The sequence below is a fragment of the Alternaria arborescens genome (assembly GCF_004154835.1).
Source record: "Alternaria arborescens strain FERA 675 chromosome Unknown contig_13, whole genome shotgun sequence".
In the NCBI taxonomy this organism is placed as follows: domain Eukaryota; kingdom Fungi; phylum Ascomycota; class Dothideomycetes; order Pleosporales; family Pleosporaceae; genus Alternaria; species Alternaria arborescens.
The window spans coordinates 494,475-517,095 of NW_021167868.1; the positions used below are offsets into that span (position 1 = coordinate 494,475).

The 22,621-nt window shown below is 51.3% G+C and overlaps 9 protein-coding genes across 9 annotated transcripts; 5 read left to right on the plus strand and 4 right to left on the minus strand.

Moving 5' to 3' along the window:
• Positions 1–3,566: 3,566 nt before the first annotated feature.
• AA0111_g6300 (hypothetical protein) lies at positions 3,567–4,160 on the plus strand (the record flags this gene model as incomplete). The annotated part of the gene is made up of 3 exons (XM_028652508.1): positions 3,567–3,627; positions 3,681–3,871; positions 3,924–4,160. 3 exons carry the CDS (start codon positions 3,567–3,569, stop codon positions 4,158–4,160), a joined length of 489 nt encoding a protein of 162 aa, XP_028506151.1.
• Positions 4,161–5,244: 1,084 nt separating this feature from the next.
• On the plus strand, positions 5,245–5,966 carry AA0111_g6301 (ADP-ribosylation factor; the record flags this gene model as incomplete). The annotated part of the gene is made up of 4 exons (XM_028652509.1): positions 5,245–5,392; positions 5,455–5,699; positions 5,756–5,821; positions 5,874–5,966. 4 exons carry the CDS (start codon positions 5,245–5,247, stop codon positions 5,964–5,966), a joined length of 552 nt encoding a protein of 183 aa, XP_028506150.1.
• A 565-nt stretch (positions 5,967–6,531) lies between these two features.
• Positions 6,532–7,846, minus strand: AA0111_g6302 (hypothetical protein; the record flags this gene model as incomplete). Its single annotated transcript, XM_028652510.1, has 3 exons — positions 6,532–7,226; positions 7,276–7,604; positions 7,824–7,846. 3 exons carry the CDS (start codon positions 7,844–7,846, stop codon positions 6,532–6,534), a joined length of 1,047 nt encoding a protein of 348 aa, XP_028506149.1.
• A 387-nt stretch (positions 7,847–8,233) lies between these two features.
• On the plus strand, positions 8,234–9,666 carry AA0111_g6303 (hypothetical protein; the record flags this gene model as incomplete). The annotated part of the gene is made up of 2 exons (XM_028652511.1): positions 8,234–8,415; positions 8,463–9,666. The coding sequence occupies 2 exons, from the start codon at positions 8,234–8,236 to the stop codon at positions 9,664–9,666; spliced, it is 1,386 nt and encodes a 461-aa protein (XP_028506148.1).
• Positions 9,667–10,280: 614 nt separating this feature from the next.
• On the plus strand, positions 10,281–11,304 carry AA0111_g6304 (hypothetical protein; the record flags this gene model as incomplete). Its single annotated transcript, XM_028652512.1, has 2 exons — positions 10,281–10,502; positions 10,558–11,304. The coding sequence occupies 2 exons, from the start codon at positions 10,281–10,283 to the stop codon at positions 11,302–11,304; spliced, it is 969 nt and encodes a 322-aa protein (XP_028506147.1).
• Positions 11,305–11,727: 423 nt separating this feature from the next.
• Positions 11,728–13,465, minus strand: AA0111_g6305 (Threonine synthase; the record flags this gene model as incomplete). Its single annotated transcript, XM_028652513.1, has 3 exons — positions 11,728–12,720; positions 12,767–13,357; positions 13,409–13,465. The coding sequence occupies 3 exons, from the start codon at positions 13,463–13,465 to the stop codon at positions 11,728–11,730; spliced, it is 1,641 nt and encodes a 546-aa protein (XP_028506146.1).
• Positions 13,466–15,697: 2,232 nt separating this feature from the next.
• On the minus strand, positions 15,698–16,959 carry AA0111_g6306 (hypothetical protein; the record flags this gene model as incomplete). The annotated part of the gene is made up of 2 exons (XM_028652514.1): positions 15,698–16,417; positions 16,465–16,959. The coding sequence occupies 2 exons, from the start codon at positions 16,957–16,959 to the stop codon at positions 15,698–15,700; spliced, it is 1,215 nt and encodes a 404-aa protein (XP_028506145.1).
• A 1,266-nt stretch (positions 16,960–18,225) lies between these two features.
• Positions 18,226–21,119, plus strand: AA0111_g6307 (hypothetical protein; the record flags this gene model as incomplete). The annotated part of the gene is made up of 5 exons (XM_028652515.1): positions 18,226–18,824; positions 19,067–19,323; positions 19,377–20,025; positions 20,074–20,433; positions 20,636–21,119. The coding sequence occupies 5 exons, from the start codon at positions 18,226–18,228 to the stop codon at positions 21,117–21,119; spliced, it is 2,349 nt and encodes a 782-aa protein (XP_028506144.1).
• Positions 21,120–21,307: 188 nt separating this feature from the next.
• On the minus strand, positions 21,308–22,180 carry AA0111_g6308 (hypothetical protein; the record flags this gene model as incomplete). Its single annotated transcript, XM_028652516.1, has 1 exon — positions 21,308–22,180. The coding sequence occupies one exon, from the start codon at positions 22,178–22,180 to the stop codon at positions 21,308–21,310; it is 873 nt and encodes a 290-aa protein (XP_028506143.1).
• Positions 22,181–22,621: the final 441 nt, after the last annotated feature.

Genomic DNA, 22,621 nt, shown 5'->3' on the forward strand with positions numbered 1-22,621 from the left:
TACAGTCGTCGTTGTTGAAAGTAGACACTGCATTCTATCAAAAGAAAGTACCCTAGACCATACCAGATCGATCTGAAAGTGCATCAGCCTATACTAAGTGGGTCCCGGAGCGGGTGTCGGTCGCCGGAGAGGACCCCGAAATGCAAAGATTAGCTCCTTTCAATTCTCTCATCTTCTCTTCACGCCCCAGGTCCTTCGTTGTGTTTGTGCTGTGTCCTTTGTACGTCCTTTCGAGGAGATTTGAGGTGGTGTTCGGGGTCGGTCAATTTACAAGCCGATGACGTGACTATCCTTGGGTCTACCTAGCTAGGATCACTAGTAAATTCTCGTTTCGTATCCACGTCATCTGCTTTCCTTTCCCATACTGCGGAATATTCGCCAATGTTATTGTTTTACGCTTCTTGATTTGCAGTGTTTGAGTTGTGATGGCTCCCTCATCTCTTGGCTTGACGCATCTGAAATGGGACCGATCTTCCAAGGTTTCCTCTCGCCCTAGCTGCATGTGTAGATTTATCAAAATTTTCAGGAAGAAATATGCTCCTTGATGCAGTTATCAATGAAGCTCGGTTGTGAGCTATTCCCAACCGCATTGTTCCTCGCAATCCAAGCACGATGATCCCCGACCCAAAGTACAACACGACATTGGAGAACCAAGATTCCGTCCACTGTCGGCTATATGCCTGTTAGGCTGATAAGAATCTTCTTAATCGGCAAATGTTGATACGCAACTACTTCGTGGCATAAGAATGGAGTAGAATTTGGCGCGCATCTTCGCACTGTGCTAGGTAGCATGCATTGACATTTACGATCTCAAAACATAGTGTGGTGTAGAAAACCTCTCTGGCATTCTTCAAATAAGGGTAATTGTTTCTACTGGAGTATCTTGGGTCCAGAATGGTTTATCGATGCTTCGCGTTGTATTTTCAAACCAGCCGATGCGACGGAATACGCGAATGTTTTGTTGAGTTTGTTGACGAAGAACATAGCCGAACGGGTCCCCATGTTTGTTGCGAGCCATATCTAAGAACCATATACGTTGACTGGTTTGAACGCTGCCTGGTACGTCGTTAGGCATCAAAGTTTTAGCTGAGGAAGGTAATATCTCATCTCCGTCTAGGTAGATCTTGGCTAAAGATACCTCGCGCGCATCGGTAGAGTTGATTTGGAAATACTCCGGTATTAGTTTTTCATCTAGTGAGCGCAAAGGTCCGTTTATGACCAAATGTCCACCAGAGACGGCCCCAAACAGATTGCTTGGGTCCACTGGAAGTACTTCGCATTGTATGACTTCTGCTACTAGATCCTCTTCCTCAAACGGTCCGGAAAAGGTAACGGTTCCCTCGACAGAAGCCCATGACCATGATGGTGCACGATATGTTGTTGGTCGTTTAGCATGATGAAAATCCTCAGCCGCCGCATCCTGTAACCACATCAACTCAAAATGGAGCGAAGCTTTCCACAAGCCGGCTAAATAACTGTCTCCAGTGATGAGATGCATTTGCTGAGCAACACCAGATATTGCAGGAAGCTTATCGCTTTCTTCGGTGATCTTCCGTCTGCTGAGATCCATAACGGCGTCTGTCATGTGTTGTGTAAGAACATGGCTTGTGGAGATTTTTCAACCGTCGAGGCTGTTAAGGGAGAGAAGATGTACGACTCTAATCTGTTGATGCCCATGTCGTATACACTTCTAGGATTCCCACCGTCGGTATATCTTGCAGTTTGACACTCCCATGCCAACTGATAAGACCCGAATGACAGCACGCGTGGAGAAAGCAGACGCTCTTGGAGAGTCCAAGCTCTCTGATTGGGTGGCTCCTGATCCACACGACGCCAAAATTGCCAGTGTAGCGATACCTGACCGAAGCTGCCATCATCACAACTCCAAGGAAGATCCTCGATGGTTATCTCACGTTCCGGTCGGACTCTTTTCAAGAGAAACCCGTCAGTACATCGCGATGTGTTTGTCGCTGCTATGGTTGCAAATGCATTCTGGTAGATGCTTGCCATCCTCGCAATTTCTCGATGCTTATCTTCAACGCTATCTTGCACAATGCATAGCGAATCTATCCACAGGTACTTGATTCCCAGCTGTCGCGAGAATATGATGGCATCCTGAACCGTCTGCGGCAAGTCTGTGATTCGATTACCGGCTTTGTGGCTTTCTATGTTCCCAGTCAACGTCCGTATTGGTTGTGGGCCACCCCAACTATAGCTTAGAGCGCAGTAATGATGCTGCTCGTTGCGAGGAACATGCAGTCAGACTTTGTCGTTACTAATATTCAAAACTCTTGTTGGCAACTGTGGAACCCTGAGCTCGGGACAATGTTCGTGGAGCTTGCACTGCTCGATCCATGATTTAGCTTGCTCAGCGCTAGAATTGACGTTGTAATTAACCGGAGACCATTTGATATCTGTTGCCGCAGGATCTTCTGAGTATCGTGGCAATATCAGTTGCAACAAAAGACTATATACAGGAGTTTGTGGGTAGTACGAACCACGATGAGCTAAAATGGACCACTCGGTGTCCAACCATGGCAAATCCTCGCTATCGCACTTGATGCAAATCTGCAGAAGATCTACGGAGCGCCAGGCGTCCAATTCGTTCTTAAACTTGAAGTACCGGACATTGACGACAACCTTCGCGTCTGGGCTGATCGTGCTTGAGCGATGCTTGAGTCGGTTGATCAGGTAGCTACACATGCGACATTTGGCCGATGCTGTAAGCAAGTCTTTCGGATGAAGAAGCGATGTCAGACCTTCCTTACTCCTAGAAATATCAAGATTTGCTCTGCTTGATCCAAATCCACATACACCCCAACAGACTGAGCACGCTTTGTGTATCCCGGGTTCCATGATGTCCATCAGGATCAGATGGATATTGTTCAGTACTGTCCGGGTCTTGTTATGAAAACCGAAGCAGATTTGTCTTTTTTGGGGTCTGAAGATTGAGTGAGAGCTGTATATAGAAATATGTCGTCCAAGAGAAAAGTTGCAGAAGCAGTGATGCGTATGATAACGGGTGGGGCAGACAGCACAGCAAAGTAGTCCCGTCCCACAGTCAGTAAGCGGCAGAGATGAACTTCAAACATCAAAAGAGAACCAGTATATATGGCTCACGGTTCTCCCATTTGTATGCGACGTTCTTGACGGAAGCTTTGTACAACTTCAAAGTCTTATATGGTTATCTGCGCATTTTCTCAACAGTTCTTCTTTGCTCTTTTGTTTGTATACTCGAGACTCTGAAAGCTCCACAAAAGCTCATTGCAATGGCTATCTTCATCGCAAGTTCACATGGGGATAAGAGCCCAATTTTGGCTGCATCCGTCCAGAGAGTCGCCCCTTCCGCATCCAGGGAGCAGTGTCATCGCAGGCTGTAGCACGTGTCCTAATAAGGAATGAGCCTCCGTACTCGTCTGCTCACTTAACCACTCACTCACTTGCTTCAAGGATTTGACCTCACCAGAGAAGCAAAACCACTCAAGGTCGTGACAGAAACTTCCTTCATCCTCCACCTTCACCAATACACGACACCTCGATAGCCGCCAGACACCTGCATAAGCAAAATGTCTCCATACTTCGACAGCTACAACACCTCAATCCTGGTCATTCCAGCCTACGTCATTCGTAAGTACAATCTCTCCTATGAGATGTCCAGCGCAGTTTGTCGTTTAACCTAGCTCGCCCATGCTCAGTCACATTCCTGCCTCACGTCCTCGCTATCAATGTTGCTACTCGGGGCAACTTCCTCACTTGGGACAATCGCAACCCGCGTTCTAGCGACCTTGGAGCTCAGCTCAAGCAACGCCTACCGGCTGTAACCTATGCCAAGTACGAGCATATGGAGGCCTGCCATGCCAACGGGATGGAGGTGAGGACCTGCAAAGCCTTTGTTCATCTGGCCGTCGAACTGACAATGACAGAATCTCCCTCACTTCATCGGAGCAGTCGTCCTAGGAAACATGGCTGGGCTGGCGCAGAACGAGCTTGCTAAGTTCGGCGCTTGTTTCTTAGCTGTCAGGATTGCATACACAATTGCCTACATCACGACTTCGACTCAAGCGCCTACACTCATTCGCAGTAGTCTCTGGATCGCAGGTGTCTCGCTGTGCTTCCGCACTATCATTCGGGCTGCAGGAGCTATGGCTGCCGAGGCCTAGATCGGCGAATGATGTTGTGCTGCGTCGAGATACTGAAGCATCAGACTAGATTGATGATCAGAACATAGCACAGATAGGAGCAAGAAGGACATAGGAAGAATATCTAAGATGACAACAATGTCAATAATGTCTGCCTTATAGTAGCCATGATGTCTACTTGGTGATGTGATGTTGTCCTCTGAGGAATACGGGAGCCTGATATAGGGGGATGCGATGGCCTGAAGGATGCTAGTACTTACTGAGAGGTATGCAACTTGGTTCGGGTTGAGCCGTCCTGTTGCCTCGCCCTCTTGGAAAAACGCAATGCGAACGGCACGGTAGTAGGCGCATTGATCAAGACAAGTCCCCAAAGAGTAGCACGAACTACACATGGACTTGATCAGACGTCGATATACAGCGGTCGCCCAGTCAGTAGTGCGGATAGCTGTGGGTCCTAGAGCTCACGCAATCCTGGGGCAGCTGAGCCGATCGCCCAACCGAACATTTATGGGTGCCTTGGGGTTCCACTTTCAGCCTTCAGGAGAGCCAAAACGTGTCAAGTTCTTAGTAGCGATCATAAGAAGCGTTCCAAGTAAAGGAGCAGCAGGAAGCAAGAAGTCACTCACCGCAACTCCTTCAACAAAACGACGATAAGCGATCGCCGCCATTGTCACGTGTCAGTGGCACTTGCCAGCTTACGAACAGTGCCCAGACTTCGCCGCGCTTTCCACCACATCTCTTCAACACAGCCCTTCCTGTGCATCGTTTAGAGTACATCACATCCACCCGCCCCATCCCCGAATACCACCGACTCTCTTGAACCCGTCCGTAAGTCAATCGCTGCTACATTGTTTTTTCTGCACTTGCTTTGCCCAGCCCATAGCGGGCGCCTGGCCAGCTCTCTCTGGTGGCCTCGAGTCGTCTCCGCAACGGGCGCTCAATACGCCCGCGCCGGCCATGCGACTGCAGTCATGCTGCTCAATACATGCCGATAAGGCCACGACGCTCTCCCCAACACTCTTCTAACAAGTAGCGTCGCAGGTTCGAGAGTCTATACACCGCTTTCCCACTCGCCCTCACACTACCACACACACCCACCGCAATCATGGGTCTCACATTTTCGAAGCTCTTCGACAAGCTATGGGGAAAGAAGGAGATGCGCATTCTCATGGTCGGTCTTGACGCTGCCGGAAAGACCACGATTCTCTACAAGCTCAAGCTCGGTGAAATCGTCACCACCATCCCTACCATCGGTACGTCGCCATCTACACGACAAGATCCAACAGGGACAATGCGCTGATTCTTCGACTTCTAGGTTTCAACGTCGAGACTGTCGAGTACAAGAACATCCAGTTCACCGTGTGGGATGTCGGTGGTCAGGACAAGATCCGTCCTCTGTGGAGGCATTACTTCCAGAACACCCAGGGTATCATCTTCGTCGTCGACAGCAACGATCGCGACCGTGTTGTTGAGGCGCGTGAGGAGCTCCAGCGCATGCTGAACGAGGACGAGCTGCGGGACGCTCTCCTCCTTGTCTTCGCCAACAAGCAGGATTTGCCCGTAAGTTGCAACGACAGCGAACAGACATGTGCAAACGACTGACGATGCGATACTAGAACGCCATGAACGCCGCTGAGATCACTGACAAGCTTGGTCTTCACAGCCTCCGACAACGTGCCTGGGTGAGTTTCGAGTCACTCCTACTTCCAAAGCGTCTCCACTAACTCCCTGCAGTACATCCAGTCGACTTGCGCTACCTCCGGAGACGGTCTCTACGAGGGTCTCGAGTGGTTGAGCAACTCCCTCCGCAAGGCCGGACACAACTAAGTTCGGCGGGCGCGAACCGTAATGTAGCGAGTCACGAAAATGCCAACCGTCTGCTAGCACAGACCCTCTTATAACGAACGCCCGCCCCATCGTTGTGGCAGAGCCCAGCCACGACGCATCTCTACAAAACCACGGACCCTGAAATGTATTTGCATCGGTGTCAAATGTCAGATCGGATGGTGGAGCGGGGAGACACATGGTTTCTCTTCTCTTTTTCACCATTTGGAGTTTGTGTGAAGTACTATGCCATTTCGTTTCTGGGATCGTTGGGAAATCAGTTCTCTGGTTACTTTACGTGGTACTATCAAATTTGAGTCTCTTCTTACTATTCACCGCTTTGATTGCATGTGTGTAGAGTGATTGCAGTTTGCTTCAAAATATTCATTGCTCCTTTCACATGTAGGACTACATTGCGCAAATCGTAATACATGCCAGAACGCCAGTCATCCCCATCCAGACCCTCACGCTACCCATGCAAGGCGAGAAAGATTGAAAGCTTGCTGATGGGTACTCCATATCAAATGGCGCCCATGTTCGTTACTGAATTGGAATACTATGCCCATGTTTAAGACGCGGGTGCAGCCTGCTGCCCATGTGAGCTCTTCGGCGGTGCGTTCTCCTTGGCTGCCGTGATTGGTGGGAGTAGACCTTTCTCAGCCCAGAGGTCGACCAGCGGCTGCATGGGCTCGATTTCCTTGTCGCCGATCAAGTTGAAGAGCTTGCCGACGTTGATGAAGTGAATGAAGCACGTGTTTAGCTCCTTGTACGCGCTCACGTTCCAGAAGGGATCTAGCCAGTGGCCGTGGTAAATGTGTGCATAGCACCGCATCATCTGGCGGTAGATACTCTTGATGTCGCCTTCAAAAGTCTCGGGGAAACCAGACGACTTGCCGAGCCACTCACGCCCGGCGAGTTGGGACAATGGAGCATTGGAATTGCTAGGAGGGAGAGGCTGTGGGGTTGAGGTGGGCGTCATGGAACCAGAAGCGTACGTCGATGCTCCGATGGAAATGGCTGTGGTGTCTGTGGGGAAGATGTTGGGGTCGTTGATCTTACCTACAATCCACTTTTGTACGAGGTTGATGTACTGGATTGCAGGGATCTTGATGGGCTTCTTGTTGTTGTCCAGCCAGGTGTAAGTATGGCCGCTGGCAGACATTGTAGGACATGTATCTGGGTTGCAGACAGGCTTGCCTGTCCTGTCGTCTACTACCTTGATGATCTCAATCATCTGCTCCAGTAGCCGGTACTGCTCAACAACTGGTCACATACTTAGCGACATCGGGATATTGGAAAAATCAAATCATACCCTGATGTGCGAGCCATTCACCCTCTTCGACAAGCTTCGGCTTTGCAGCCAAAGTCATAAAGTTACCCTTGACAATCAAGTTGGAGTACTCCTCGCGGAAGAAGAAAGGCGGTCTGCGGGAGCCAGATGGCACGGACCCATCCGACGGAGCACCTTGGCTTTCGAACGACATGGCAGACGACAAAGCTGGAGAATGCGGCATAGGCGGTTGGCCGGGAGGTTGTTGAGAAGTTGGTGATGCCGAGTATGGTGTTGTTGGTGATGCAGAGCCGCCTTTGCCCTGCTGCTGCTGTTGGCCCTTGTTGGATCGACCAGCCAATCCTTGGCGACTATCGGTGAAGTCGTTAGAAAGAGGAAAAGACAACTTAGGCCTCGGACGACGCTTGTTATAACACAATAGGACGGCAATGTGACGCCGAAATAAGGTGCATATCAAAAAGTGAAATCGTGAGACGACATGCAGCAAATGGCCTGAAACATTCAGGGTGTGTACTGGGGGTGGGAAGCGCGAGCATTTGAGGAAGGGGAGCATGTGCCAAGCAACTTACACGTTTGCGAAGAAAGAGGCCATGATTTGCGGATTCTGGCAATCTAGTGCGGGGGGGTACGGGGCGGATACGTCCAATGCACCTAGAGAGGCCGGCTTATGAAGGTATGCAAGAGGATTGAGGGGGAGGATGTTGGTGATACGTCTCGAGCGGGCACGCTTTTTGGGCCCACTCTCCTAAGGGCTGCATCGAGAAGGGGCGGCGGGCTAGGACTGTTTGGGATAGCGCGGTTCTCATCTTCTGGTGGTCGGACTTTGTTCACTTGAGCTACCAGCTGCTGCGCGTAACCTTTACCGGAACTATCACGTCAATTTCATTCGCAAATCGGGCACTACGGTCGCGTCGCTACATCTCGAGTTTTCCAAATACGGCATCGACAAAAAGCGCAATCCAAGCCACCAACCGCGACCATGTCCGACGCGGGCCACGACCCTACGCTCTCCGACGACGAAGTCAATGGACAGACAGCGCCTGCTGAGAATGCCGACGAGGGCACTCCGCTGAACACTGTCGAAGAAAACGGTCTCGAGGATGATGAAGACGACCTGTTTGGTGACGGCGACGACGGCGACGCAGCCGAAGACGCGCCAGCGTACGTCGCGAACAAATCCAGTACCAGTACCAGACTGACATATCCAGCTCGCCCCGAAAACTCGACGATGCAGAGCTCGATTCAGGCGATGATGAGGGACGGACGGATCGCGTCAGGGCACCAGAGGCCGTAGAGGAGGTCGAGCAACAGACATTCGCATACATGGACGCGGACCTGGCGCGGCATCCCGTTCCTGAACCCACAGACAACGAGCTCTATCTTCTCAAAGTCCCACGCTTCCTGTCCTTCGAGGACAAGGCATTCGATCACAAGACCTTCCAGCCACCCTCCACAGACCATCACTCCAAGGTCGCCGCGTCCGAACACTTCTCAGCATACGACACCGCCATGACCACAGTCCGATGGCGACGCTCACCCTCAAACAACGCTCTCCTACAGTCCAACGCTCGCATTCTTAGATGGTCGGACGGTTCCCTGACCCTCCAGCTTGCGACCGACCCGACGGTCCAGTACGACATCGACGCGAATACCCTTGCTCCACCACAAGTGAACCCTAAAATCCCCACCCCAACGGCTGTCAGAGACGAGAAGAATGGTAAGACAAGCTCGAAGAAGGAGAGCTACACATACCTTGTTGCGCCGTACGAGGAAGCGAACGTCATGCGCGTCACGAACAAGCTTACAGCATCTCTCAACGTCGTCCCTACATCAAACACGAAAGACGCCGCGCTGGAGAAACTACAAAACGATCTTGCCAAGGTTGCAGCAAAGGGCCGAGACGATGCCGACCAAGCCATATCCTTCATCGACGTAAACGAAGACCCCGAGCTCCGTCGACAACGTGAAGAAGCCACATTCAAGGAGAAGCAGAGACAACTGCGCGCTCGCGAAAAGCATGAGGAGCGCCAGAGAGAACGCGCGAACCGTACCATGGGTCGCAGCGGCGGTCGTGCGGCCGGAGGCCTCGATATCGATGGACTGGAAGACCGCGCAACTCGTAAACAAGGCAAGAAGAGAGGCGGTTTACAGTACGACCTGAGTGACGATGAAGATCTTGGTGGTCCAAGGAGGAACAGAGAGGACAGCTACGAATCAGAGGACGGCTTTGTCGTTAACAGTGACGAGGAACCAGAGATTGTCAGTGACGATGATGATCCAGATGAAGGCATGGCCCCGAGTCCAAAGCGTGCACGGGGTGGTGTTGCGGCAGACGATGATGACGACGATGAGGTTGTCGTTAGCCGGACGAAGCGGAGACGTGTCGTTGACGACGACGATGATGATGAGTAAGCTCTTCAAAGAGGTTTTCGTTTGCGTAAAAAGCGTTCCTATATTCTCAGCTGTTAAAACGAGAGCTCGGATCTAGCAACAAATGCTAGAGGAGTGGAACATGGCAGATATCTTGACGGCACGGTCTGTGCGATGTACATTTCAGGATCCCTTGAAAATCTGTATACTTTGAATATGGGTCATCAGCATAGCCAGGAGTTTGGACGCATCTATGCATTACACCTATTAGTTATACTATTGATACATTACACGGAGCATGGTGTCAGTTCATGTTGAGTTTTTATGTCTGAACAAGACCAGCGATATACTGTGCGATATAACTTGTCAGTTCTGGTTGTACTTCTATAGGCCGCCACATGCGATATTCACTACTCTGGTATACTAAAGAAGTACAGGGTTGTGGATTCTGGTAAGGCCTCATACTTCCTGGGATATCCGCTTATATCAGGTATCCGCTTGCCTCTTCTATGCTAGTGCGCTGCATGCTCGATTCGTGTACATGTATGCTCCAAATGCGTGTGTTGAGTCACTCTAACTCATGCATATTCATGTAGCATTCCGGCCAAACTTTCTGCCACAGTCACTCAGAATAGGTACTCCAATAGTCATTCGACATGTCCACTCAAGAACCTCTCCGTCTAGGATGGATAGGCCTCGGATCGATGGGCCTGGCCATGGCAACAAACATGCAGAAACATCTTAAAAAACACGGTCTACCGTTGTTGAAGTACTGGAACCGTACAATCTCAAGAGGTGATAGTTTGAAAGATATCGGAGGCACGCCATGCCCCTCAATTGCAGACCTGGCTCAAAACTGTGATGTGATATTCATCTCAGTACGTACCGCCGTGCGATAATCATTATGAAAGATCCATCTTTAATGATTGGCAGGTCAGCGATGACACAGTCCTTCGATCTGTCACAGAGACCATCCTAAGCAGCGGCTCCATAACCTCCAAAACTTTTGTCGACACAACAACAGTCCACCCTACCACCACATCAACTATCACCAACAAATTCACCTCCGCGAGCGCCTTCTACATCGCCACCCCCGTCTTCGGCGCCACGCCCCTCGCCGTCGCTGGCCGTCTGCTGGTCGCCGTCGCTGGCCCTCCTTCTGCTATCGAACTTGTTCTCCCTTTTCTCGAAAATGTTATCGCGCGCACTGTTATCAGAGTTGGTTCCGAGCCCTCCCAAGCCCTTCTGCTGAAAACGACAAGCAACTTCATTACTGCGGGTCTTATGATGCTCCTTAGCGAGGCGCATGTACTAGCTGAGAAGGCAGGACTACCAGCATCTGTTCTTGAGTCTCTGGTTGAAGAGAACTTTGGAGCCTACGCACATGGTGTTTCGAAACGTTTGACTAGTGGGAGCTATTTACCTGCTCCTGGCCAGGCACCTTCTTCAGGGTTGGAGCTTGGAATCAAGGATGTCGGCCATGGAGTTAGTCTTGCGAAACAAGCGGGTATGACGTTGGGTATTGGAGAGATGTATCTTGGGGCAGCGGAGGAGGCGAAGGCCTATGGAGATGAGATGGGGAGAAGATGTGATAGCAGTGCTGTTTTTGGAATTGTGAGGAAGAGAGCTGGCTTGGATTTTGAGTCAGACCGTGTTAAAGAACGAGATACGGAGAGGTAGGGCGAGGAGACGAAGTAATAATTAACCTAGCAGGCAAATGCTACTCATAATAATTAGGGAACAGATGGCGGCGAAGTCGTACGCGAAGAGAATAGAATAAGTAATTCCCTCTGAATCCCAATGTTTCACAGATTTCCCGACGATGTTCCCGACGATGAATTGCTTCCACGCTCTTCTCAATGCAGCGTCGGAAGGCTGGCAAGGCGTACGCAAGGTCGTCATTGCAGAAGTAGAGGCAGACCGAGAAGCTGTGGAAAAGAGATAGACAGCTTATTTCAGGCTGGATCATTGGTGATACACAGTGATTAAAGCAGTAATTTTGACAAATGATTGAGATTCTTTTGCATGAAAGCAATCCTTTTTAGTCTATGCAAGATTGAGTGAACAAAACTCGTCTATATCCAGATGGTCTAACCCCCCCAACTACGCACCTCTTTCCGCAGCTTCTCGTTCTGCCTCTACTTCTGCAATGACGACCTTGCGTACGCCTTGCCAGCCTTCCGACTTCTGGACATGGCTGACTCTCTTTGGCAAGTCCTCCAGACCCTTGAACTCAGCTGGTAGTACCTTGTCTTGGAAGTACTCCTTCTGCTCTGGAAGTGCGAGCTCTACGGCGTTTGCAAACTTGGCCGGGTGCGCTGTTGCGAGCGCAATGTGGTGTGTGGATGGGGGCTTAGATACCTGAGCCGAGCGTAGTGCCGCATGGATGCCGATGGCGGAGTGTGGATCCAGGACATAGCTCTTTGACGCCTCTGCGTTGAAGATGTCTTTGATGGTTTGGATGGTCTCTTCGTCGCTGACACGATACGAAGCGAAGTCGGACTGTGCTGCATCGAGGATCTGCTTGTCGACCGCGAAGCCACCATTTGTCTTCAAGTCGTTGAGCCAATTCCGTACATGGTCGCCAGCTTGGCTCCTTCGTTGTGATACCGCATCGGAGTTTGTGCTGTATACGTCGTACGAAAGGAACCAAAGCAACCGCTCGAAGTTGGACGAGACGAGGATGTCCATAGCCGGGCTCAGTGTCTCCTTGACTCCGCTCTCGTGTGCCTTGGCGCCATCCTCAGGAATGCCGCCCTCGGCCTTCTTTCCGTGCACAGGCTTCTTCTCGTACTTGCCGGTCTCCCAGAAGCGGTGCAAGATGTCGTTCTCGTTTGTAGCAATGACCAGCTTCTCAGCCGGTAGGCCCATGCGCTTCGCGAAGAAGCCAGCAAGGATGTCGCCAAAGTTGCCCGTGGGCACGACGAAGCGGACGGCGGACGCTGGGAGGAAGGAAGGTTGCTTGATGAGGTCGAAGTAGGAGTAGAAGAAGTAGGTGATCTGCGCGAGGATACGAGCCCAGTTGATTGAGTTGACGGCGGCGAGGCGGTGCGTCTTGTTGATCTCGGGGTCTGCGAAGAGGGCCTTGACGAAGTCCTAAGACGCGTTAGTTCTGTATTGCGGATCCGCTGAGGGTGCATACCTGGCAGTCGTCGAATGTGCCGTCTACAGCCAGGTTGTGCACGTTGGCGTCCATGACGGTCGTCATCTGCGCTTCCTGGATCGGGCTGACCTTGCCATGCGGGTGCATGATGAAGACAGACACATCCTTCTTTCCGCGCAGGCCGTAGATGGCTGCGGATCCGGTATCACCACTTGTCGCGCCAATGACGGTCAAATGTTCCCGATCGCGGCCGGTCTTGCCCTGGTTCTTGCGGACGAGGAAGTACTCGAAGAGGTTGCCCAGGAATTGTAGCGCGACATCCTTGAAGGCGAATGTAGGTCCGTGGAACAGCTCGAGCAGATGCAGGTTCTTCTCCTTGTCGAGTGTGACGGTGGGCACGACGTCCTTGGCGCGGAATGTCGAGTAGCTGCGGTGGATGATGTCCTTGAGGTCTGCGGACGGGATCTCGGACGGGGAGATGTAGAGGGAGAAGATCTCGAAAGCGAGGTCTGCGAAGGAGAGGTCCTTCCACTTGGACGCCCAGTCATCGGGCAGCGTGGGGATCTCCTCGGGGATGAAGAGGCCGCCGTCGGAGGCGAGACCCTTGAGGACGACTTCCTCGAAGGAGAACTATGCGTGGTTAACATATGACTGAGCGCAGTCCCCGCCGGTCCTTCTCACGTCATAAGATCCTCCTCGGGTACTCAGGTACCGCTGCGATGCTGTGTGAGAGGACATAATGTGCAGAGTCAATTAACAATCCAGCGCGACACAAAACAAAAAGTGAGAAAGGATGACAGTCGCTGTGTACCTATCAAGGGCAATGTAAAGTAATAGTCCCCGTGGGGAAAAATGTTGTTGTAGCTCCGGGATCGCTGTTGAGTCAAGGGACTACATCTCGCCCTGTCAAATTCCAGACCTTATGCACGCGTGAACTAGACTGCTGCATGATGATAATTGGCGTCTCAGTAACTTGACTGACAATCGCCTACGAACGGAGCCGCACAGCGAAAGCTTTATGCTTCATCCAAGGCAACTGAGTTTGTCCTGCTGCCCCGCCATGCGCACATGTCCTGCCCCGCCGTCCGCTGTGCCTGCATCAATGGCGATGTCGGCACCAACCTATGACAACATTGGTGCATACTCGCCCATACAAATCATCTGGTTTCTCACAAGCTGCTGCGAACACCTGAGGTAGAGAGATGCATTTCCCATGTTCTTTGTTTTTGTAGACCAGGACACGGCGCATAGAATTACGGTATGCTTTGACGATAACAACCCAAAAAGACCATATTCTTTCTCACTATGAAGAACTCGTGCAGTACGACGGAACCCGATCATACTTAGATCTGCCTGCAATACAGCTTTTTGGAAAGTCGTTTGCGTTAAGGGATCGAAGTGCTTACCAAAAGATTGATCAAACTACATTGTTGCTATATACATAGACTGTTCATGCATATGCGAGCATTCTCATAATACAGCCTAGATAACTTCACGATAAATCTGCCTTGTGAGACACCAGGTTTGAAATCTCAAGTACCTCCGGCCTCTACAGTGATACGAATCGACCGTAACATCTTGCAACAAGATTCTCTTACCATAACCTATCATTCGCATCGCTGCAGTGTTAGAAAAGCTGCACAATCGATCGCGTTTCTGAAAGTTTGAAGACGTGATTCCTTAGGTATCTGAGCTGATACATACTGCCATGATATCCCGCGAGTATGTGCCGCACAGGATACATACTTCAGCTTGACACCTCACGATGTCTGCATTCATGGCAGAGGCTGCAGTGCTTCAAGTATTCTATGAATCATGCTTGTAAGAGCAAAGCGCTGCGAGACTACTACCAAGGCTCCGCTATTAGAAAGAAAAATCTGTCTCGATGCGCGGTTCGCAAAGGAGTCCTGTTCATCTTGAAGTGGAGTTTGATCGAGGCTAGACGAACCGCAAGGACCATATAATGGATATCGGCGAAGTTCACGATGTTGGTTGACCAGGCTACCGTGAGAAGATCCGACCTGTAGTGCCGTGTTTGCTGCCTACGAAGTTGCTTATTTCTCCTCTGTTGTAGGCCATGATGTACCCTGGAGGTACCCAATGTGTTCCACATTGAAGGACGAGCAAGATCCGACTTGATGTATACTTCTGAGTAGATGTTGATTGTCAGGTATGGCTCAGAGAGAATGACCTCAGAACTTCTTGTAACCTCGAAGAAGCTCGTTCCTCGGGAAGTATGCACAAAACTAGAATGTACCCTGGAGGTAGTCACAGCGTTTCCTATTTGGGAAGACCATGACAAGTGATAGTGTATACCCTCACGTTACGGTTTGCTCCTGTGAACGGTGAGCATCATCGTACTATGCGTTGCGCACGGCCAGTCGGCAGCACGCCGGCAATTCAGCGGGGCCGGCAGAACTTCGGCAGCAAATTCTCGTCTACGAGTGCAAAGATTGCGCTTTTGCGTCGGTGCGCCCGGGCCCGTGCGCAAGCATCATTGTGCTTATAAGCTCACCCATTCTCGTCCTCTTCTTCTGTTGAATCATGTCGATCATACTTCATAGAATCATTTCTAATAGTATGCATCCTCTTCTGAGTTACTCTAAGTAGCCACAGAATCTCCATCCTGGTTGATGACTATCAGCCTCGGTGTCCTAGAGTGAGGCCTTATTTACGATTGCTTCGGCGATCGTGGCGATGACCTTGTGCTGACCAGCTGTGTACTTCGGTCACACTGGAAGGCAGGACGTTGACGGCAATCTGACAGGCCTTCTTTTTTCATTGATCTTTTCTGGCTTGCCAGTTGGTCGAGGAAGAATATTCTTCACAACTCCACAACCCCAATCTGTCGTTTGGACTTCGCATCCTCAATACCCACATGAACTTTATCTCGTACATGCGCATGTTGATAGTGGCAGCAATGCATGGAAATCTATCAATCTATGGGAATCCCATCTCCCCAAGCACTTCTCAACACCACCCATACTTCTCGTTCGCGATCCAGTCAATTTTGTCAGCCACTGGTCCATCGTGTTTAGGGTACCACTGCAAGCACGCGATGCTCTCCATGTCCCTATGAACTACCTCCGCAGCTGGGTCCAGCGTCTTTGCAGCTGCTAGCGCCGCTGGTGAGGGTGCCCACATCTCTACATGCTCCATCTTCCATTTCTGTGCCTCTTGCTGCGCCATGGCTAGGAGTGCTGCAATAGCAGCATCGTGACCCTGGTTCACAGATGCGCCATTCGTACTACCCGAAGAACCCTCCCAACTGCCATCCTCGATGACCAGGCGTAGAATATGCAGCGTGTTGCCCTTGGCTTCAGCTGGATTTGCGTTGTACCACATTCTTGTCCAGTAACACCAAATGCGTTTGCCCTTCTCCGTACCGACAACAGCGCCTTTGATTTCTGGTTGCTTGCCATGCAGCTCATTACCTACAAACTCTTCACGCGCGTGGTGCCACCGAATAGTCTCGATATTGGGTATCAGAGCGACTGCAGTGTTACTGTCCTTCGGTCGCGACTCCAGATTCCGGCGGACGGAGGCCATGTCGATCCTGCACAGCTCCTCCAGATCCTCTGCATACAACGGACGGGCAGTGGGTAAGCTGCTTGTGTCCTGAGAAGTGGTCCCAGGAATGGAGACATGTGATGAAGTAAAAGGCTCCCAGCCAAAGGTATTGTAGAATTTCTGTCTTTGTTAGAAGTGTATCGTCGTAGGATATCCAAGCTGCCCACCTTCCCGATATCAGAATATAGGATCGAGAACAGACACTCTTGTCCATCTTCTGTCTGATAAGTTTTCAACGCCTTCCCAAGCTCCGTCATCATTCTTTGCGCATATCCCCGCTTGCGTAAATGGGTTGCACAGAAAACACTCCCAATGCCGTGACATATGACCTCCTTCAGTTCTCCGTTTTGCCACACGAGTGCCTTCTTCCGGTATGTTTCGCAGCTCGCCAACGGCAGTCGAGTGCCTGAATCTGGATCCAAAGGGTTATTTGGCAAAGATGTGTCAACCAAGATCCAGTACGAGATGCCGCCATCGCGCGTTAGAGCCTGTTGTGAAAGAGTAGCCTCACGTCGGAGGTAGGCGGGAAGGGAGAGTGCACCGCGCCATTCACTCCCATTGAGTTTGAACTGTATCTGCTTTTCGGCTTCGGTAGGGTGGACGAGTGCTAGGGAAGGAGCGTCGCCCTTGTTGAGGTTCTCGAGAGCAGGTGTGATAGCCATGTTGTAGGCGGATGTATATCTAGGTTTGGTACGATGGGGTTGGCTTGACCCTTTGCAAAGCTAGCTAAGCTCTTATATCTACTGTTCGACAACACTTGTCGTAGGGCGTGACAGGCGTGGATTCGGTCCTGCACAGATGCAGTCTTCCAGATCAAGAGGCTGTAACAACCCAGCAAGGGAAGGAATAGCGGGTCCAGCTATGTCGATACGGATCTAGGATTCGGATAGCTAAGGAATAAAAGGAAGTTGGTACATGTAGCTCTTTGTTTAGTCCAGGACGCCCCGCGTTTTGACGACTCCATTCCGCCTTGATCTCCGTGTGATCTTATAGCTGACCCCATATCTCCACAAAGGTATTCCGAGCATACATCATGTTGCTCGCGGCCCGAGGTGTGCCGTGGCAAAGCGAGAGTTCGATGTCACAGCTTACGACGGGTCATGTGCGGGTTTCCGATTCGTAAGTAGCCCGTGTCTTGCATCGGGCCAGGCATCGGAGCAGGAATTTGCTTGTCATATACTCACACGCTGCGCGCACCCATTGGCAGCGTCTCCGATACTGATTACAGACATTGCTTCTTCTCAGCCCTGTGCGACGTGCGCGCAGGCTCGTGACAAAATGGTTAGTGGCAGTTGGGCTAGCGGGACCAGCCAACTGCACGATCATCCGGGCGAGACGCCCATCTCCCGCGCTCCAGAACGGCGTAGTATCCCTTCACGACAACTAGTCATCTCTGTTTTGCTGAACACTGGCAGCGCTGTAATGGCTGTACATCGATACTTGGGTATGCGCTGTTGTGGCACATAGCTACTGCCTCTGCTCTCACCCTACTGGTGCCGCTGCCCGTTCCGCTCGCTGTTCCGCGATAGCTCTTCGATCTCTCGCCAGCCTGCGCCCTGAAACCCTTACGCCGCTGCAAGCTGCAGTGCGAAACGCCTGCTCTTCTCTTGATCTCGCTTTGCTTCTTTTTCGTCCACCTTCAGCTAGTGCCCATCAGTCGGTGAGAGGCCTCCAGCAACTGGTGGGGTGAGTGACAAGGCTACATTCAAGTGAATTGAGCTGGTCTGAATCACCTAAACACTACACACGTTTGCGTCACCATCGCCCCCTCACTCTTTCCCCTGATTTCGACTAGATACAATTAATTTTTAATATTTGGTGTTCTACTTCCAAGGTCCTCAAGAACTGCCCAATCGCTCCGATAACAACCTTCCACAGTCGAGACTACTATCAATCAGCCTTACAACCGCTGTTTTGGAAAACCTCCAATGGATCCGACTGGCATTCATCGCGATCATGAAGTGGTTAACTTGCTCTCTGATAGTGAGACGGAGGATGAAGGCTTCACGAGACGCGAATTAGAAGATTTCGACGCACGATCTGCAGCGGAGTTTGCTCACGACTACCCTGAAATGGATGACCCCATCGCAGGTTTCCGCACTCAACTCCGGGAACACGACCACCAATTCATCGATTTGACCGAAATCCCAGACGTTAATGTTCCGCCATCTGACGCTGTTGTGGTAGAAGAACAAGAGCCACAGCCTGAGGGACGAGCTCCTGAATGGGGAGATGAAGCTACAGTCGTCACCGAAGCGGCCTGCTTGCAGATGGTATTGAGCGTGTTGCCAGATATCTCGGTCGATTATGTTCTCAAGTTGATTCAAGAAAAGACGACAGACACCACGCGAACAACAGCACAGTGCGAGCACTTCCTGACCGAGCTATTAGAGGGCGATCCATATCCCAAAGAGTCGGATGACGCGAACAACAAGAAAAGGAAGAGGGACGATGAAGCTGAGAGTGAACTGAGCACCTACGAGAAAGCCGAGCGTGACCCCGAGATCGGTGGTTATGAACATGACGCGTAAGTACTCACTTCTTCACAAATTCTGTGGCGCAATGCTTGTATTCTGCTGGCTTCGCACATCGATACAGTATTAGATTGAGACACATTGCCATTTTCTGCTCGTATTGAAGGGAGTATTCTGAGGTTTTGCCACACCTCGAACCATGGAACGATCTCCGTGCTCGCAATACTGGCAACGTCACGCCTTCTTTGTACCTATCTACCCCTCTCGGCCAGACTTCTAACATTAATTTTCGCAGAACAGAGTTGCTAAAGGACGAGTTTCTCACTGTACCTGTACGGCATATTACGAGAGTTCTCAAGGAAGAAAAGACTCTTTACAAAGCCTACGGCGTTCTTGAACGACAAGTGCGCGATTACGCGCACGTTGCTAAGACGTTTTCGTTAATCAACAAGTCCCGTAACAAGCGCGGTGTTCAACTCCAGTTGATTGAGCAAGGTAGCCAGATACCCAAGGAGTTGCACGCGGCGAAGAAGAAGCGCGAAGTCGAAGCGGGTAAGTCGCACCTCGTAGTAGTCTATCTCATGAACCAAATTAATGGTCAACAGCCAAACGCCAGAAGGTCAAAGACGCTGAGTTGGCTGAAGAAGCCAACTTGAAACACGCGGAAATGAACAATGAGATGGGCGAATGTGTATGCTGCTTTGACGACGTTCCTCTGAACCGCATGATTAGCTGCAACGGAGACATTATCCACTTCTATTGCGTAAACTGTCCTCGTCAGCAGATTGAAACGCAGATGGGCCAGTCTCGCTGCAGACCCAAGTGTTTTGGAGTCGATGATTGCAACGGAACATTTACGCGGCGACAATTGCAACAAGTCTTGAGCGACACGACTTTCGAGCGACTAGAGCACATGCAACAGAGAGAAGACTTGGAAGCGGCTGGTCTGGACTTTCTCTCCGAATGCCCATTCTGCGACTTCAGAATGGAGTGCCTGCCAGTCGAGGTCGACAAGGAGTTTCGATGCGAGAATCCCAAGTGTGGCAAGACGAGCTGCCGTATTTGTGAGAAGGAGTCGCATATCCCGCTCAGCTGCGAAGAATCCAAGAAAGACGGCCAGATAACCTTACGACACATCGTCGAAGAAGCTATGTCAGCAGCGCTGATACGACATTGCAACAAGTGTAAACATCCGTTCATCAAAGAACTTGGCTGCAACAAGATGACATGTACGCACTGTAGGAACGTGCAGTGGTAAGCTCCAACATGAAAGTATCGTCACTGAAGCTAATTGCAATGCAGCTACGTTTGCTCCAAAAACGTGACCGACTATAACCACTTTGGCGATGCTGTGGGAGGCAAATGTCCGTTACACGAGAATATTGAAGACCGCCATGAACAAGAGGTTAAGAGGGCAGCTGATGAGGCCATGGCCAAAGTTCGGGCTGATAATCCAGACCTTTCAGATACGGATCTGATGGTGCAGGTATCAGATCGTGTCAAGCAAGCAGAGGATGCGCGCAGAGGTCGAGCAACAGCAGAAGCACAAGCATTTCCTTACCACATGGTTGGAGAGCAGCTCAGACATGCGCCTATAGGGCCTCCCTTGCCCGCTATACCGGCCTTTGGCCGCCCTCCACCAGTGAATTTAGCCCCAGATCGGTATGTGCACCCTCACCCAGGAGTTATTCCTGTACCCGCCTTTGGATACCGGGTCCAACCGATCCCCTTCTATCAACCCTTCTATCCCGTTCAACATATTGGTTACCATGGTGCTGTTCCACCACAACAGTTTGTGCAACACCCCATGGTTGCGCCATGCCTACGCTGTCATTTGTATCATCCGCCTAACCAATATTGCTAGACCTCGGCCATTAGACGCCCTTTGGAATATGCTTCCACCCAACCCGCTCCGGAATCTCGTCAACGCGGTTGGACCAGACGATGAACGAGCTCAACAGGCACATCGTCTCGCTGCTGTTGGAGCTGTCGATCGTTTCAACCTTGACCGAGTCCAACTTGGTCATCACCACGATCACCGCGACATGTTTCGTCGACCTCAAGAGGCCAATCACCAGGCCCCACAGGTCGACCGGGAAGCTGGAGTGATTGCTGCCGGACTTCGGCTTCAAGAGGCCAACCGTGATTATCTTGAGTTTCGACAACAGCGGCGAGACATGAGGCGACTGCAGAGGCTTGAAGCCGATGGCGTTCAGGTGGAAGGGCTGCTGCAACGAGATGCTGAGGCGTATGTTGAAGCTCGTCGAACTGTGGTGGCTGAGAGGCGCCGGGATCGTGCCCCAGCGGCAGTGCCAGCGCTCAGGGCCAGAAGACCGCATGCCCCTTGAGGATGGTAGCGGTTCGTTTCTTTCGCTTTACAACGTTCTTGATACTACATAGCATGACATCAGGGGATTGGGCTATGCACGATGCGTATATGCACCGGGTGATTCGTAAAAGATGAGGAACATTTGATACCTTTTAGAACATTCAAGTAGCGCAAAGGTGGTCACAGGCTTATAACTTATTCATTCATCTAATTGAAAATACTAGAGAAACTTGTCTTTGAACTACCCTCGTCCTTGCTCTCAAATTTGGCTTTGCCTTCTTCTATCCAATTCTCAAAGCTGAAGACACCTGCCTGCACACTGCGTATTGGTATGACACTGGCGCCACCCAGATCCCTTCCTTCCCTTTCTCTCAGTATCCCTAGCTCAAAAGCTTCCTCGTCGAGCTCCTCTCTAAACAAAGCCTGCTTCGCTTTGCCTCTCCCCTTCTTCTGCAAACTAGGTTGGACCGGCACCCATGTCTCTGTGTGTCCCATGGGCGGGTCGATTTCAGGCTCATCCTTGAGTTCCATACTGATGTTGAATGAGCAGTTTGGTGGTAATGGATCGAGTCGCGGAGCACGCACCGCAAGCGCAATCAAGGCAGCGCGGTACTGTTCGCTGATGTCGGCATGGATATCGACATCGAGTGGCTTTGTCTTCTTTCTCTTGATAGTGCCATCGTCATTGTATTCCACCTCGGGCACCGATGTCTCATCTTCCCACTCAATGTCTATGTTGCGGTCTCCCTTGGCTACGACCGGGAAGGCGCTCACGTCGAACATGTAGCGCTCCATTATCTTGCCGCTGCCTGACCCTTCGCCCTCATCCGGGTAGCTGAAGATGACGATGCCAATCCTGGCGACGATGCCGTTGATGAGCTCTTCGCGCACGGCTTTTATGGCGTCGGTGACCCACTCGCAGACGAGCGGATGGCGCGATTGGTAGACGGGGGCATTGTGAAAGCGGGCTTTGGCGAAGGAGGTGGGTGGATAGAGTTCGCGGAGGCAGAGGAGCGTGTGCGTGTAGGCCGTGAGGAAGACGGTGAAGTGGGAGAGGTTTTGGAGGTATGTTGGTGCCATGTTCCGCGCGCCTCTATTCGGAGTTGGGTATGATCATGACGCAGACGCGTCTTGTCGCGTGTGCGTGAAGGCCGCTAGCGTATCGATGAATGGTTGCCTGCCTGCTTCAAGGCTCTGGTAGGGTTGGTGGTGATCGGTATGGCAGATGTCGTGCGTATGCTGTGTTGACTGCCCCTGACATTGTTGAGAAGACCAACGTGGCTGGCAGGGGAGGGTCGTGGGAGGGCGAGCGAAGGTGCAGCCGCCCAGGTGTCGCGTTTCCTTCCCACGACCGGGAAGAAGCATCGTCGTCACCGCCCATCGGAGCGCATCGTGGTAATTGGCCACCTCGTTCCTTGCTGCAACTCAGCCGATGCTCCCAAACAGCCTCTTCTCTCGACATCCCCACGGTACATCCATCCGTCAGCCCTGGTAGGCTTATTGCTTCAGTTATAGCATCCG